This window comes from Camponotus vicinus, unplaced genomic scaffold (assembly GCF_025532165.1).
Source record: "Camponotus vicinus isolate PSW18456_S1 unplaced genomic scaffold, iyCamVici1.0 SCAF_3, whole genome shotgun sequence".
Lineage (NCBI taxonomy): Eukaryota > Metazoa > Arthropoda > Insecta > Hymenoptera > Formicidae > Camponotus > Camponotus vicinus.
Window position 1 is genome coordinate 1896859 of NW_028141967.1, and position 18240 is coordinate 1915098.

The window sequence follows — 18240 nt, forward strand, 5'->3', positions numbered from 1 at the left end:
GCGTTCCAAAGCGTATCCGTGGCGCTTTATATCGCGTAATCTCCATTTTCATAGTGGAAAAATAAGCTCGCCCGGAAAAATAAGCTCTCCTCATTTTTTCGCAATAATCTCCACCCCCGTTTTATACCCGGCCACTCTTTTTATACGCTTCCGAACGCCGTTCCATCCCGCTAACACGCTATCGTGCGCGATTCCGGAATAAATAAACTTATTCCATCAATCTCTATCTTAAAAAGACTGCGCGACGAGTCGCATCCTTTTCCCCCCCTCCTCCCCCTCCCGCTTGTCGTTACTTTCTCAAAGCTCAAGAGAGACGACGGTCTGGCGATAGACCGAATTACCGGCTGCTGTGAGTAGATACGGCGGAATATCGACGGTCGCATTCGCCCTCCCCCATAAATCTTGTCTTGCCTAGAGACTACAGATAGAGATGAATTACTCGGTCCTCGGTGGCGCGCAAAGCGCGGGTCTATTAATGCAGATTGCATTCGAATGCAAAATCGGAATGCGGATTATAATACCTCCCCATCCCCCTCCCGGGGCCCCACCCCCGCCCGCCGACCGTTCGCAATTACGATTAACGCGAATGGCATTCTTGTAAACGTGTGCGAAATGTTAAATGTTAGTCGGTATAAAACGCATAATAATATGCATTGTATATTATATTATACACAGATATTGCAACGAGATACATATACTGATATTAAAATATAAAATATTAAAAAAAGAGAGAGAGAGACAGAGAAAATATGATAGAAGGATATAATAATATGAGAATGTATATAGAATGTAATAAAAAATATGCATTATCTATTTCATGTTATTGTGCAATACATAAATCTAATGTTTATACAAGTACGTAAGATTAGCATTACACTTTTATGAATCAAAATTCCCCATTGTTTGAATCATCTAAATAGATTATCTGTTCAAAATACCTTGTTTTTAAAATTCACTAAGTACCTTATAATCGTCGTTGCAAATTAGATTAATTTAATCTTTACAAAGTAACAATATCCAACCTTGAAGAGATTAATATAATCCGCGCGCGCTGATAATTATTCCTGGAAATTATACCGCTCTCGTTATCAAATGACGGTGACCAATCAACTGATGATTACGGGCATCATCGCGTGTCACGTTTTGCCGACAATAATTCTGCCGTTGCATTATTATTCATGTCTTTCCTGCAGGATTACGGCCCGTTTAGCGAATCAATCTCGTGCCGCATGAAATGTCGCGGGAAATGTGTAACTTACGATCATCAATCAACAGGATTGAGTTCTTTAACCCCCTGATTATATCATTAAAAAATATAACCGAAATTATCTTAGAGTTAATATTTAAAAATGTGTGAGTGTTTTTAATCAAATCTTGGAATTCTTGAATAATTGAAGAAGATGCAAAGGAAGTGAAATTTATGAAATGATAATCCGATAATAATAATAATTAATCAAGCGTAATATTACATTACACAGTTATTTTAGACATGGCCTGTGAGACAAAATTATCATTTTAATAATTTATCGTTTTAATCATTTGCAAAGTTTATCTAGAAATTTTATTTAAGAGTTCAAATTAAAAATACACTTATAATTTAATTTGAATTTATATACTTATCTTCCCCTCCCCCCTCTCTCTCTCTCTCTTCTCGCATATTCATACAAATTCAATTAAAAATTCATTCTCATCAACTTCCGATCGAATCGTGCTTTTCATGAAACGACCCGATCGAGCCTTCTCCTTGATAAATAAGGATCATGATGGTGGTTGCGCACATGATGAAGTAGACGGGACAAGTTTGGCAGAGGAGCTACAAATTTCTAGAGGCTGCATAGCTCATAGCGATATCCCGGGCGCGAGGCCCATAAACTCGCGCCATTAATCATTTCTCCGGGTGGAGTGCATATTACCACAAGGGGTTCTCAACCGATCGGTCGGTGATGAGTTATCGATATTACGTGCGACTCCTACCAATAACCGATACTGGGTTAGTAAACGACGAGCGAGCTTTATGATCGAAATTTGTACAGGGCTATGTCTTAACAAGACGTATGGCGCTTCGAAGGAATCTCGCGAGGACTTTGACGAGAGTAACGAGAAGATGTATGATTGTTGACGCTGCACTATGCGCGAGATGAAAACCAAATAATTATCTTCTCTTATAAAACTCGAAGTTACACTACGCAGAAGAAAGATGTAAGGAAAAACCGAGAAAATTATTTGATAAAAATATAATAATACGTTGAAAGAATACATTCGAAAAGCTTTGGAATTTTAATTGTATTTTATCATTTATCTCGTGCAATTAAAAATCTTCTGATTTTATAATTTGATTTGTTTCTTTAATGTTTAGATGTTCGATTCTCCGCAACGTTATTTTCTTAATAATGCAAGGATTAGAAAATTCGCATTAAATTTAATTAAATTAATTACTATCTTTCTCTCTGTTGGAATCATATGAACAACATAGCTATAGAAATTATTAAATTTGCATTACTATTAATTACAAAGTATAATTACAATTTAAAAAATATTTCTATAATTCAACATTTAATCATCAGAAATTTAAAACAATTGATTCGGACTGTCATTTTTTTTCTCTCGATCACTCTCGATTTATTCTGCAGGAATAACTGTGGAGTTGGGTTCCGCAATTTTTCTAGGACAGGTTTCCAGGAGAGGTTTATCGTTATCGACGAGAGAACAGCATTGCAGAGCTGTTGCTTGCCGAGCCGCGAAAAGGCCGACCGTCCAGCCATGAAACGCGATTTCGTCGCTCCAACGCACAGTGGCATCTCCCCCTCCTCCTCTCTCTTTCTCGATGAAAATCTGACAAAAAAAAATACTTATCGGCTTTCTATTGAGTCCTAGTCTACATCATTCACGGAGAGAATCGTGGTAAAAATAAACCTGAGAAAATATGTAAATATCAAGCTTTACATTTAATATGTTAAATTGTGAGATAATTGCTGACAAGTTTAAATTCAGGCATGATAAATGTGTTATGACGAATGTGTAATTCATATTTTAAGATACATAAGAGTAAACGTTTCTATTCTGTTTATTCTTTTCCATGAATTTACTTTGCATCAAGGCTAACAACTAGATAATCTCGTGGCAGAGAAAGAACCGGTAAAAATTCTTGTGGAAATGCGAGATTGCCCTACGACAAGACGCATAAATTTCTGCGGTGATGGCAGTTAACTCGATAAATTAAACAATAGCGAGAGATTAATAATGACGCAAACATTGACGAGCGAAATTCCCGACGGTGCCGCATCTTGTTGTCGAAATACCATCGATATTCCGATGGTGGCTCATTGGCCAGTAACCCGCGATGCGATTAATATCAATTTATGCGGATCGAACTTTATCATATTCGCCGACGCGACGCGAAAGGAACCGTTTTCCCGACTGTTCCTATTTATTTGAAAATACAGAATCGAAGATAATGCATTTTTTCTCTACCGAAAATATCATCTTGCTTCTGTGTATTACTCAATTTCGTTGATTTATCGATTTACAAATTTGAAATACAATTAATATCAATTTATGTTACTCGAGCTTATCAGACATATTTATTAAATTACATAAATATAAACGAAAAAAATTTTCCGATAAGTATCAATTGACGCAAAACTATGAAATTTGAGAGAATGTAAAATTGCAATGAATAAGAAGGATTTAATTCTGATATATACAATATCAATGACAAATTGATAAATCAATACAAGACAAGATTTCAATTTCCCAAGATATTATAGATAAAGTCTTTTACAAAATATGAGATTATTTTCGATTATTTTCGATAGAAATTTAACTGCATAATTTTATTAGTATAGAATTTTTGAAATATTGTAAAAGCGAAGATAAATAACAAAAGAATCTCAAACAATTAGAAATTAATTTTTTACTTAACCAATTAAGAAAAATTTGTACAGATTGTCTTATTAAAGCTTTAAAGTGTGAAAATCTGATAGACATAAAAGTTGTAAAAATAAATTTGCATTTAATAGAAGTTTTAAGCAGCAAATCATTCTATTAACTGAAGATTAAATAAAAAGCTTTTATCTAACTTTTATATTCTTTATCTGAATTCCAATCAAAATTAGCAGATAAAAAATACACGTTATATTCGAGAAATAGCAAATATCTCGAAAAATTGATCATAGTATATAACTTTCTTCGATTACACATTATTATATTAAGTTACATTAATATAATATTTGTAAAAAGAGCAGACAGCATTTTCGTTCAATTTAACAATAACATTTTGCTGAACGCAATATGCGTTCCGCACAGCTACCGCAGAATCACGCATAACTCCGAAACACATCACACCATTTACCACGTGTAAAAACAAAAAGCTGTTCCGAACAAAAGCAAACTGCCTGCTCAATGGGGATGTCCAGATTTTCCGTGTTTTCTGTCGAAATTTCCCCGTGCACTAGGTCTGTAGAATTTTTCAACTCTTTCCAGCGAGCTTGAAATGGCGAGTAACCATATCTACAGGGTGCCTCAAAAATCACTCTTTTTCTCCGAAATGAAAATTTTAAAAAGAGTTATAAAGGGTGACAATTTGTTTAATAATCGCACGAAAAGGTGACAAAAATAATTATTTTTATTATATTTAATTAAATTCTCTTCTTTGGTTAAATTCTCATTTTAACATAAAATAGCTTCTTTATTATTTTAAATTTTATTTTATTTCAGCACTTTAATTCTTCTTTTTTAATTGTGTTATTTCATCAATATTAATCTTATCGTTAAATTGTTTATCTCAACAGAAAACACTTATTTCTAATCCAAGATATTTATAACGAGCAGATATTTAAAATTGAAGAGAATATATTCTCGTTTGTTTTTTTAAAAAAAAAGTCAACTAAATTTTTTCGATGTGCGATCTCATTTTAACATAAGATTAGCTTCTTTATTATTTTAAATTTTATTTTATTTCAACACTTTAATTCTTCTTTTTTAATTATGATTATTTCATCAATATTAACCTTATTATTAAATTATTTATCTCAATAGAGAACACTCATTTCTAACTCAAGACATTTATAACGAGCAGGTGTTTAAAATTGAAGAGAATATATTCTCGTTTTTTTTTTCTTTTTTAATCAACTAAATTTTTTCGATGTACGATTTCATTTTAACATAAGATTAACTTCTTTATTATTTTAAATTCTATTTTATTATTTTAAATTCTATTTTATTATTTTAAATTCTATTTTATTTTAGCACTTTCATTCTTCTTTTTTAATTATGATTATTTCATCAATTAATATTGAATAATAAGGTTAATATCTTATTATTAAATTATTTATCTCAACAGAGAACACTCATTTCTAATTCAAGACATTTATAACGAGCAGGTGTTTAAAATTGAAGAGAATATATTCTCAAGTTTATTTATTAAAAAAAAATCAATTGCAAATTTTTTCTATGTACGATCTCCGTTAGTTTGAAGCCACTCCGTATATCTACCAGATTGTCCCTCTGCGACAATTCGGAATATTTTTCAAACGCTACATCTCACGAATACCGACGACATTTACGCTCATAAGGTTTCATTATATGGCGCTTTCGCCAGCGCGAACATATACGGCTGCCTTCTGGATCTTTGAAAAGATCGATGTCGTCACCAGACAACATTTCTCGGACTTTTCATGCGCCTCTCTCTATCTTCCTTCTCACTCTTTACAATTGTGAAGAGTGGGGTTGGAAATGCGTCAGCAGTTTTCTTCCCATCGCTGAAGGATCGCGTAATAGAAGCGAAGTGACTTGGAAAACCGTTTGGATTCGTTCGCCATGATTTCGCGAAGAAGTGTCAAAAAGTCGTAAGATTATCTCGTAAAGATAACGTACTAGATATCTATCTTAAGAGAGATGATCTCTTAAGAGATTCTGAATTTCTCTTGAAATGTAAGAAAAAAGTTCTCTCCTTTTTCCTCCCTCTCTTTTTAAGTGCAAAAAAGTATAGTAGTATTAAAAGTTATACCTATTATTTTCATTTATTTCAAATTTTCAAATATTGCGTCTTCTACTAATATTCACGTTATTTTGATTTATATAAAAATCGGTTATCACTTGCATTAGAAATTTATTCTTTTATTAAGTTCAATTAAAATTTGTTTTTTTATTAATGTTTTTTTTATTAAAATTCATGTTTTTTTATTTATGTTTTTTTTTATTAATGTTCGAAATGACTTGTTAAACTTTATCTTTTCTACGAATGAACAAAGGATCGTAATACGTTGTATGGATAAAATCTTATTTAATGGAGAAGATTGGCGATTGTGCCGAAGGAATCACACAGCATTATCTTAACGAATTTATTCGGCGCTTAATGAGCTGACTACATTATCCCTTCGACGCTTCTATCCTGGGGAGCCCTTTCCCTCTCTCCCCCTCTCTCCCTTTCTCTCTCTTCGCGAAAGCCGAGCCGTCTGTAAACATCTCGATTGCCATTATCCAGTAACCCTTGAGAGAACCTAACTCAGTTTCACCCTCATCTCACCGCGGACGAGGCGGCCACTTAAAAATGGCGGCGCGTCATCCGGCGACCCACGAAAAAGGAACGATCAAAGGGAGAGGCGGGAGAGAGCGTGAGGGAGAAGACACGAGGGTATCATTAGAGTAATGACGGACCTCGAGGAGAGACCGCAGAAACAGTGGAAAGATACCCGCGAGTTTCTTGCCTCGCACGAGCTTCGTCCCCTTCATCGTCGTCATTTTTGCAGGAATGGATCATTCGTTGAGGAATGTTAGAAATGAATTGAAGAGAAACCCTATGATGCTTGTTATTACGTATGCATTTTCCAACAAAAATGTACCAAAATGAATGAGATAGTGACATCATTATTGCAGCCGGAGATTAATCGTGATTTCGAGAAATTAAACGAATGGAGGAAAAGTTTTGACGAGGAAGGAGAGAATTTTTGAGATTCGCGAGGTATCCAAAAATTTTTTTAATATCCGAGGTTCTCCAAATCTGTGCGAGGGGATCTAGAAAGTGGATAGTGCGAGGTCTTAGAAATCCGATGCGAGAAGTCGGGAGAATCACGAGCGGCACGAAGACGATCTCACGACCGCAATCCCAGGGCCCGATGCCCCGATGGAGAGAATCGCGAGAGCTCATGCCCGTCCCTCCCGCAACGCGAAATAATCCGTTTCTCCCTTCCCCCTCCCTCTCCCTATCTCTTTCTCGATCGAAACTTCACCTGGCTGCGAGTTTGTCCCGCCGTTATTACGTGTATAATGCGCTGCACGGTGGGATTTCGCAAAAAAAGGCTAATCGACGGGCCCGAGAGGCGTGGCGCGACCAAGGGGCATCCGCATCGTCGACGGGGCCCGGCGGGGCCCGGTGAGGCTCGACGGCGAAGCGAAAACGCTTTCGCGGAACGACTGGTCGGCGGGATGTCAATTGAAACGACGGGAACTCGGCAATTTACTTTCCTTCGTCCTTTTGCAACCCGGTTTCTCCCGCGCGTTCGACTCTAAGAAAGCTGGAGCTCTTTCAACATGCGCGTCATTTGCTCGTCAGATTTCTCTTCCCGACATGCTCGCGCGAAAAAACCCTCCAGTTGCAAAACGTTCGCTGGATGTATGGGTCCTTAAATAAGCGAGTCACTTAAAATATCTTATTATTATTTTTGCAGCATTTTTGGATATATTTTAATATGAGCAATGTATCGCCAAATCTCTAAATTACTCTCGATAATTAATAAATTTGTCAATCAAAATTTCAAAAATATTTATATCTGAATTATACAGGATTTTATACGAAATTTATTCTCACAATTGATACACCCAGATCTTTAAATATTGAATCGTTACAATACATATTTTTATTCATCAATAATTAATTTTTTTTTCTTTTAAAACAAATAAATTGGATATTCAAATGATTAAACTTTAAAATAAATATATTCATATCTCTTGAAATTTAAAAAAATTTTTTAAATTAATCTTATAATTAATTTCACTTTAACAATTTACAAGAAAATTACAATAAATAATAATACACATTTCTTTTCTCTCAAAAAAAATTTATGTTGTAAAAATTATAGTCATACAAAATTCTATACCTATTTTGTGGACATTTATAATTCGCAGAAATTTCCGTCTATTTAAAATCCATCGTTTTATACGAGATAAGCTGATATTTCAAGCCACTTTTAATCCGGACGAGACTTTAATCTCCGAAACGATTTCATCCTCACACACACATACATCTGAAGAACTGCAATTCATTATCTCGCGCGAATAATCCTTTTTGCGCACGGATCGAACTGCGACGTCATATCCGCTGTAATCGCAGGAAGAAAATGTAAATACGTCTTTCTTCGCCTCGTCAACTGGCGAGACGATTAAATCGAGGTGGCGACAAATTAGCAATCAACTTGGCTCTCGCGCGAGAATTTTCCTTGATTTCAAATAATTCAAGAAGATGGACGAATTAATAAGATAGCCAAGTCCATCTCGGATTATCCGTAATTGTATCAAATTAATTTCTAAACATTTCAATCCGAACGAGAATTAAATAAAATCGTTTACCTATCGAATAACGATTTAAATTCTTTAATTGCCTTATATTTATATTTAATATTAAAATTTTTTTCTTTTTTCATTCTTTATTTTATTTTACTTTCTGATTTACCTTCCATTGCAAACATATATAAAACAGCTCGCAGAAGGAGAGTTGGCTCGTTTTCGCGTTTCAAGACGTACGGTTGCTTGCGTTTCGCAAACAGGCCGATGCGACTCGTTTCGGTTATTGCGTCCCGCCGAACGCACGAGGATGCAGTTTACGTCGCGTGACTGTTTAATCATGCTACATTGTCTCCATATGGCGCGGTCATGCAACATGCATGCAACACGCGCGTCGCTCCATTCGGCTGTCATAAACGTCATACTGTTGCCTTTGGCCGTTCCGCCGTGTCTCGTATGTCATATCTACCTGCGCCTACCGGTGCAGCCACGCACGTCGAATTGCAAGGGAGGAGAAGGGGGATGGCCTAGGACATCGAACGCTGCCCACTAATTGGAGGGACAGGTTTGCGGGACAATTTCGCGAAATTTCCCCGCGAGACGTATCCCCCCCCCCCTATCCTTCCCCCTGCTTTCGTGAGGAACGCGATAGGAAGCGCGCATCTGCGACAAACGCGATTACGCAGCCGGAATTTGGAATTATTGCGCAAACCACCTTAATGACCTTTACGTGTGACAATAGGACATCGATATAATGAATTATTCAAATTTTCTATTAGTATTATTACACAGTAAGAAATTGTGCGTCCATATGTTAAAATTTTTTTGTATTACCACATTTTGATTAGTACTTTAATGTAAAATTAACATACAACCTATATGTTATTATTTTTATAATGTTTTCATGTGTTACATTTATGTCACCTTCACAACTTTACACTTTGTATATGTCTCTTAGAAATGGAATATTATTTTGAGTATTTTTAACATAATCATTTTAAACAATCAACATGTCTCAAAGTCAGTTTAACATTCTAAGAAAAGTTAAAGTGAATCTTGAAATAATCTTGGACTTTGACATACAAAAATAATCAAATTTACTAAAATCAAATGTTTCTATTACAAGTAATTTAAGTTAAAATAATTACTATTATATGTTAATGTCCTCAACATTTCTTACGAGTTATTGTAACTATTTTTTCATGTGATTTTTAATTAATTTGTATGTTATTTTTACATTACACTTAAAGTCACAATAACAAAAATAAATGTAAAGTATTGTGTCAATTATTTAACATTTTTAGTTTGTCAACAAGTAATATACGACGAATGAGTTACTTTAACTTAAAATTTAGAGTGGACTTTTTGGGACATGTGAAAAATGTTATAATTAACATTTTATTTTTTACTGTGTATTATTGCCAGTACTATTATAATCTCCTTCTGTCAAATTGCATTCTCTTGATAGAAAAATGCTACGGCGAATAATTCTTTCTTAAAAAAGAAAAACTAAAAGTTTCATCTCCGTTCTCGAGAGTAATAAACTTTTTCCACTCTCGCCATCGATGGTCTGTTTTTGGTATCACAGGTATACAAGTACGAGGAAGCAGTCTCCTCCTACGTCAGAAAACCACCGGGTGGAGCTAATACTCGGCCGTCATTCTTATTGCATTCCTGGGCGCAGCTTTGTTTTAATAACTGCGTCGCCGACACGACTGCCGCTTCTCGACACGCGGGTGTTAATTAAATTTAATAATCCGACCTCTTGTGCGCGCGAATCCCCGGAATTCGCGAGCTCTTGTCGTTCCTCCCCGCCAAGTCCTTTCCCTCTTCGCATCCGAACGCACTTCTCCCTCTATCCCTCTTTCTCGTTTCCGCTTTCCGAACGTGTTCACCCTCTCTCCACCCTTGTAAGCTAGTACGAATCCTTATCTCGAGACAATGGGCGTCATCAATTCTGTCAAGAACGCGGCATTTCGACTCGCTCCCAAGCGAGACTAAGATTAATCCCAGAATGTGTCGCGCGATTCCATTGAATCGACATTTTGTAAATTCTATAAATATGACGATGACGTTTTCAATTATTTCGTGTAAAATATCTTGCGAAATCGCGAAATAAATAATGGACAAAAATAAGAAATGAAAAAAATTGATGGAAACTTACAAAGCAATACATTTTTGGTCTTTTATTTCGTTCATAATTTTCCATATGCTTTTAATATTTATCCTCTATTTCTTTGTGGATAAAGTTAAAAGCGTTACATTTCCTGAAAATTGTATCCCCTTTTATTCGTATCAACTATGTATTTCTCTGAAAAAGGAATTAAATTCGATTTTAAACGCCATACATTTTTGTTTTTGTTAGATTAAAATTCACTCGCAGAGACAATAGTATTAATATTTCATTTCATTTATCGCCATTATTATAATTATGCGACTGATTGTGAAATATCTCGCCAATTTTCGGGCGTCATTTATTATGCTTTATTCGAAATGGCGGAGAGATGGCTTCTTTTTACATATTTTTCTTTATTCCTCACACTTTCGGAAGATTTCTATAAACGACACTCGGCGCGCGTCCAAGACAGGAGAGCGGGTTGTTATTGTTAAAATAAATCTTACTCCGTATCTCGCCCTATTCCGACTCTCCCCTCGGTCCTTGCGGGTTAACTCAATTTCCCCGTTGCCGGTGTAAACCAGCGGCGCTCGCCGCTGATGTAAAGTCTACTTTACACGAAACAACGACGTTCGGCCCGCGAGCGAGATGTACAGGCGGCGAATCCCGACCACTAATTAAGAGACGCGCCGCGCGCGGCTCGTTCGCGCTCGGGGAATTCGGGGTTGGTCTCGCCCCCGCCTTGAGAGACGAATGCGCTCGTTTCGCGAACGCGTAGTCTCTTCGGGGAGTCCATTACGCCACCCGGCATACATTCCCGCTCTTAACGTTAACAACGGACAGCGGATTTCCCGTTGTCTTGCGAATTACAAAAGTCGTCAGATCTGCGGGGCTCAATTATTCTTGCATTTTTCCCGAGAGACCGAATCTACTTATTCGTCTGCCGCTGAATACATTTTAAGGCTAATTACGTCCTTGTTTCGAAACATTGTTCTCAACAACTTCCAATCTGTATATTCATTCCCATCGACATTAAATTTCCCTAGTCTATCTTTTATCTCAGCATGATGTAAAACAAGATTGAAATTGATAAGGCGTGAGATGAAAATTGCCGGATCGATGAAAGTTTCCTCGCGAGTCTCTTGGCAATCCTCGCACAAGGGGTCTTCGAGATTCAAGATACAGGGATCGAAGCAACGACAACGACGACGCCTCGAAGAATCTGTGGGCCTCCAGGATCCAATTATCCGGAGCAAAATAAAATTGCAACAGCACGAACGCCCATACGCGTTGCATGTCCCGGGCCCGGGGAGTAATTTCGCCCGTAATGCCCCGATGTATGTTGTCGAGCTCCGCCGTGTGGTTTCGCCGTGTTTACCACGGCGATGTGCCGTGACGGCGCATCGCCGGGAAAATTGAGTTACGAGATAAAACGAGGGAGAGAGCCGGAGAGAGTAGTTCTATGTCGCGAGCTCTGCATCGTTGCATCCGACAAGGCTGAAGAGCTCTAGAAGAACCGTGGCATGCAAGTCGAATATTCGCGCATTGCCTTAAACAAGGTGCGCTCGACAGCCTTCGACATCGAATTCGCATATCCTGCTCAGCTGATTCGAGCGTTGACGTTTCCGAGCTTCAAATCCTCGCTCTCGACTCAAAATCTCTCCAGAGTTTCGACGTTTATCTTTACCATAGTTTTTTTAAGCGACTCTTTAACAATTCTTCTTCAAGTCTTTTCCTTTTTTTAACTCTAATAATTAACGTTATATTTAATAATTATTATAATTAATATTTTTAAATTGTTTCAATGCTGCGCTGTTAATTATTGTCGACTTACCGGGATACCCTGTTCTGCGCTATCCTACCGTGGCTGGGAAGCGTCATGTTGCTGTCGCTTTTCGACCAAGTGACGGAGTTCTTGGCGTCGGGTAAATCGACCTTGCCCAGATAAGCCTCGCAGAAGAGCCTCGCTGTACCTCCCAGGGGTACCAACTGTGAAGCTGGCCTGTAGGTGGGTAGAGGTTTCCCTGTATAAACTCCGGATTCTTCATCTGCAATTCAAATTGCACGTCTATGTTGAATATAAATTACGATACTTGTATAAATATGTATAATTATTACGATATATAATTAATTTATACGTGTACATTGACGCGTGCATTATATAATTTCTGTATTCTTCTCGAAATGGACAGATAAATATTTTAGAAGACAGCCCGTCGCTTTCGGCGATATTTACTGGCGCTCGATGATTAATGCCCTTAATGTAGAGAATATAATGAATTGTACGAAAAATGTGAAAATCATTTTAATATCGCCTCGCATTACCGCAGTCTCGGCACATAGCCATGAATTACGACTGGTCCGCATTACCATGAAATACTACCCCGCCGTTTATTGTACCACGTTTCATCCCCCGTGTTCATATTTAATGCGAAAACACTTTTCGACAGTGTTTCCCCATCTCGCTCCGAAGAGGTGATAAAAACCATCTATTTGTCACGCGAGTATTTTCAAATCCTCTCTGGAATCATCATAAAGCTATTCTTTCAAGACCTCTCTTGCGACGTTAAATCATCAATCTTCACATTTATTATATGTTAAATATTGTATGAATAATTGAGATATCGAGTATTAAAATTAAAATTTCGATTGATCTTTAAGAATTGGAGAATATAAAATTATTATAAATTATATAAATAATATATATAATTATATAAAATTATATAATAGTAACTATTATTAAATTATGTAATAATAATTGTTATTAAATTAAATTATATAATAATAATAATTATATATTGCACTCATATATTTTTACATCGAAAACTTTATATATTTACATTCAATGATATTATTGATACATTAAATATTTGTGAACTTCATATTTTAATTAATTGAAAACCTCTCTGTAATACGCTTTGCAAACATTATTTTTATTATTTCCATCAAAGGATGGTATTCGTTAAATTAATTAATTAGTTAAATTTGCCGGACAGGTTTTGAAGTACGCTGTAGAGTGCGGTATCGAAGTGCACGGAAGTGTGTAGACATCGAGGGCATCGAATGAAAGAAGCCGGCGGATAGTGGATGGTGGATGGCGAAAGGTCACAGGTCGTTGGGCCGGAACGGCGAGAGAGGAAATGGAGACGGTGCACCGGGACGGGTAATTCAATCAGCATTGATGCACGAAAAACTCAAAATCAGCCGTCCCGTTAACCGAACATATGTGCGTGCACGTGATAAAAGTGCGTAACCTACTTGTCATTCATCGTCGATCGACATTGACTCGAAGGATCATCAACAGAAATCTATTTAAACTATTGGGTCTTTTTTATTCAATATTATCGTATCATGAGCGAGTGTCAAAATTGAAAGGCAACTAATATAATTTAATAATAACAATATAATTTAATATTCATAAGAAGACACGTATACATATATTTGATCAAATCTCTCGAAGCGTCGTTAAATTTAAATTTGGATGCGCGACACATGAAAATGATCTCTGTGTCTATTTTCAACGGTGGAATTGCGTCAACCAACGATCCACTTTCTGTGGCCGAAATGTCGACCGGAAATTGAACTCCGTGAAATTCGAACTCCAATTCCGAGTGCCAATTTTATCAACTCAACATCATTTTATCTCAAGATTCTCAATATACTTTATTAATCTCTCGATTGTACCTTATTTTTCGCGCGTTACAGACCATCGAAACGCGCACGGGGAAGATTCCCGTCCTCGAAACTTTGAAAAAAAAAACCGCAGCGCATCCAAACTATTCGGCGCACCGTTAACATCCGGCGCGTTTTACCACATCCGGCAATACGGCATCCGGCCGGTCGGATATTTGGGTGCAAACAAACTGCTAACTAACCCAGGACCATCGGAATTATGATATACATAGGTTGCGCATCTACCACCATCCACCGCCATTTAAGCCCGAGCATCAGGGGGCTTAGGGTTGGATTGCATCGGGTTGGGTTAGCTTAGGGTTGATATGACGATCCTGACGCGCGACCTGGAATGTGTCCAGTTATTTCTTCCGATTCGCCGACAGGGCAATTCACGTGAAATGGATCTTTTATCGTGAAATTAAAATGAAAGGAGAAATGCAATAGAGCTGAAAACAGAATGGTGACTTTTTTATTTTCGAGCTTTAGATATAAAACTATTTTAAAAAATTATTCAAGAGAACATATCCTCCCAAAATTAATTTCAAACTGATCGAACTCGTTAGATAAGCTGAAGATAAGTTAGAATCGCCTCGTGTTTCGTCGCCCAACTTCATCTAGATACGCAAAGTGAAGTTAACAATTTCGTCAAAGAGCGCAAGGCGAGTCTCATTAATTGGCAAGTAAAGGATGCTCGAATATGCTCGCTTAAGGCTCGCAATTAATATTGCGTAATCGAATCACGACGATGGCTTGGCTAGAACTTGAGCGCCGCTAAATTCGGGGAATTGCCATCAAAGTGCCTTCAAAGCGACCGTCATTTTAAGCATTCGAGGACAGAAAGCTCGCGGCGAGTTAGCTGCCGTAACGATTTAATTACGCCTCGCGTTAGATAGGTAGGTAGATAATTTCGTGAGAGGCCAGAGTAAGATTACAGGCAGTTAGATCGCGGGACACGACATATTCCTAACGACGAAGACCGAGCAAGACGATTAATCTCGCTTAAGCTCTCGTAGCTTTACGAGCTCGCGTCGATATTTATCGGAAACCGGCCAATTTGTGCTCACCTAACAGCCTCGTCGTCATTCGCCTAAGCCTCTATGGTTCCATTTAGGTCATCCGGATAAAATATTGACGGAACCTAATCTAGAATCGATATACAATGTCTTGGGAGAACCGCGACGATAAATTGGCGATTGTTCGAACGACGAAGCATTACATAAAGTTATTCGCGAATGATTAAAATTCAATAGTTTGGACAAATTATTAAATATTGATATAAATGGGTAACGAAAATTTGCTCTTCTTTTCAGATAAATCTTCGAAAGGATAATTGATTTGAGAGGATTTTAAAAAGGAGAAAGAGAGAGAGAAAACTCTTTCTCTCTCGCGAGATGTCCTCTACATCCTCTTTAAAAATTAAATAGTCGCGAGGAAAATCTCCAAGTCCGCAGACGTGTTCTTCGTCGACCAATTGGGAATCGATTTTTCCCTTAACGAATATTTGATTGAAGACTAGCGTACACTGCTGGTAACATACTATATCAAGTTTTCATACAATTTCAACGGCATTATTGCGAAAGCTGTTACGAGATATATCGGAAATTAATGTACGATTTCAGGCAAATGAAATCACGGGCACGGCCTTTGATATTCAATAGAAACCAGGTCTTATTGCAACGTCATTGTGCGCTGTAATACATTTAGCTTAATATTACAAAAATGCGCGCTGATATTTGAAGATCAAATTACATTTGCCATTTTTTTCTCCCTCTTCGAGACCCTTAAAAACTCCCTTTGCTCTTCGATTTATGACATTCCTGTTTCGCAAGATGTCACGATATCGTCGCCGCGTGATCTTGTTAAGATCCAGATCCTTTAAAGTAACTTCAATCGCGCGGTGTTCGAGAGCGAGCGCGAAATTAACGCGAGACGAATCGCGTTCCGCGCGACGTAACGATGCACGTAACTCGGGACCGATAATCGAATGCAGCCGGATTGATTAAGTCACTCTCCTCGCGTTCCTACACGAAGTGAAACCTCCTCTCCTCCTCCCCTCTCTTATTAGTTATTTCATGTTCTCTGTTTCTTCTCTACGCGAGCAACATGCACGCTCCGAAGGTAGACTCCATTTCGCGCAGTATCCTTTCATCTGCAAATAGATATCGAGTAGGAAATATTGAAAAGAGTGAATTAAAATTATTGAAACCGAGAAAAACTGGTAAAGCCATGAGAAACGAGAGTTTTAATAATCGTGCTGTCGTCCTCTTTTGATGCGAAAATATCGAGAAATTAGAATCAGATCAAATGTATAAAATTAATCTCAAAAAGAAAAAAGCAATTTGAGTTGAAAACAAAAGCTCTAATTTAGCAGAGTACATTGCATTTTCTTTCAATAATACATTACATGCAGAATTCGATACATGCATATTTAAAATATATATCATATTTAAAAGGACCCAGAAGCAATTTTAAACTATATATAAATATGTCATGAAATTAGAGAAAAACTGATTCTCACAGAATCGATTGCAAATTGGAGTAGTTGTGAGAAATTAAAGACGATTAAAAATATTTTCCCGATATTTTATTCGAGCTATAGATGTAGCAAAATAGTGTAAATTTTACTAAAGAGAAAAAAGTCGAGTAACCTTTTTGCTACGTTAGCCAACAGATTTTCTTTTTCGCGATTCTAAACGTCTGTTCAATTTGTCAAGCGTCACAGAGACAGTTAAACGCCGTTTGAAGTGGCATGGCAGGAGTCACGTTACGGCCCAGTTTCGGTGTCCGAGTGCAGTTACAGATGTGGATTACGGGAAAAGTGTGAGCGCGGAAAGAGCGGCGACGAGTCAAAAAGCACTCTCTCTCCCGAGGACCCGTCCTATCTATCTCCGGATATGTCTATTGCATACAATGTCCGGCTGGGATCTCGCGGTTGGCCGGGACAGGGCTCGTAATTTAGCGTGAAATACGTTTTCCAGAGCTGCCCGCTGCACCGCGGTCGCATCATCCCGCGCGCAGCATCCCGGTCCAGAGAGTCCGGATCCGGAGATCTCTCCCTCGCCGTTCTTGAGCGTACTCTCGGCGTTATGCGTGGCACGTTCCATAATCTGCGGCGAGATAATACGGAGAGACCGGTCATCAAAGACGGACGGCGTCTCCTCCTCTCTCTCTCTCTCTCTCTCTCCCTCTCTCTCTCGCTTCTGTCCGACGTCGTCGGATTATGGCATCCGGCGGATCCAAGCGGAAAATTTAGAGAGCACACCCGGACGGAACTCAAGTAGAAGTGACCCAATTCCCCGCCTTGATTAAAATAGAACTTCACTTTACCATGGTTAAGGCTAAACTTGTAATAAAGACGAAGTCGGCATCATCAAAGAAGAAAATTATTTAGATCCCTTTGATGATAAATTTTCGCAAGAAAAGTTTCGATAGTGAAAAAAAAAAAAGTAAATTCTAAATTTAACTTAACATGTTAACATGAAACAAGACGCTTACATCGACAATTTAGCAGGTTTTAAAAAAAAAAAATTAAGGGAGCAAGGATAAAAATGAAATTTGACGAAGAAAATTCCCGTGGAAATTCCGAGTGGAGTAAAAAATAAAGTTTGAATAAAAAGATTATCCGGATATTTTATGGGACAGAATTTTCGCTGCAAACTCGTTAAAAACTTGTAGGATGTAGGAGTCGCGACTGCGCTTTCGCAAGTCCCGTCGTCATTTACGTATCCTCCAGTCTGTCGATCGCAGAATTTCGTTTACGTACCAAACTACCGATCGCAAAGTCATATCGTGTACTTGCCCGCTTAATATCAAAGCGATGCGATCGATGGCGGACAGTTTCGTCCGTCGAGTGCGGCGCAACTTATTGATCAGAGCAACATTGTATCCGCCTGGCAACGTGAACGGACAAAGCCCCTCTCATACGTCATGATGCATGTGAGAGAGTGTCA

At 37.8% G+C, this 18240-nt stretch overlaps 1 protein-coding gene across 2 annotated transcripts in view; it reads right to left on the minus strand.

Moving 5' to 3' along the window:
* The window catches only part of LOC145968913 (single Ig IL-1-related receptor), a 137573-nt gene that overhangs the window by 23040 nt on the left and 96293 nt on the right, over positions 1-18240 (minus strand). For both annotated transcript variants that reach the window (XM_083094804.1, XM_083094803.1), the window contains exon 3: positions 12450-12663. In XM_083094804.1, the coding sequence (XP_082950930.1) occupies positions 12450-12663 (214 nt within the window). The remainder of the gene's footprint in view (positions 1-12449; positions 12664-18240) is intronic.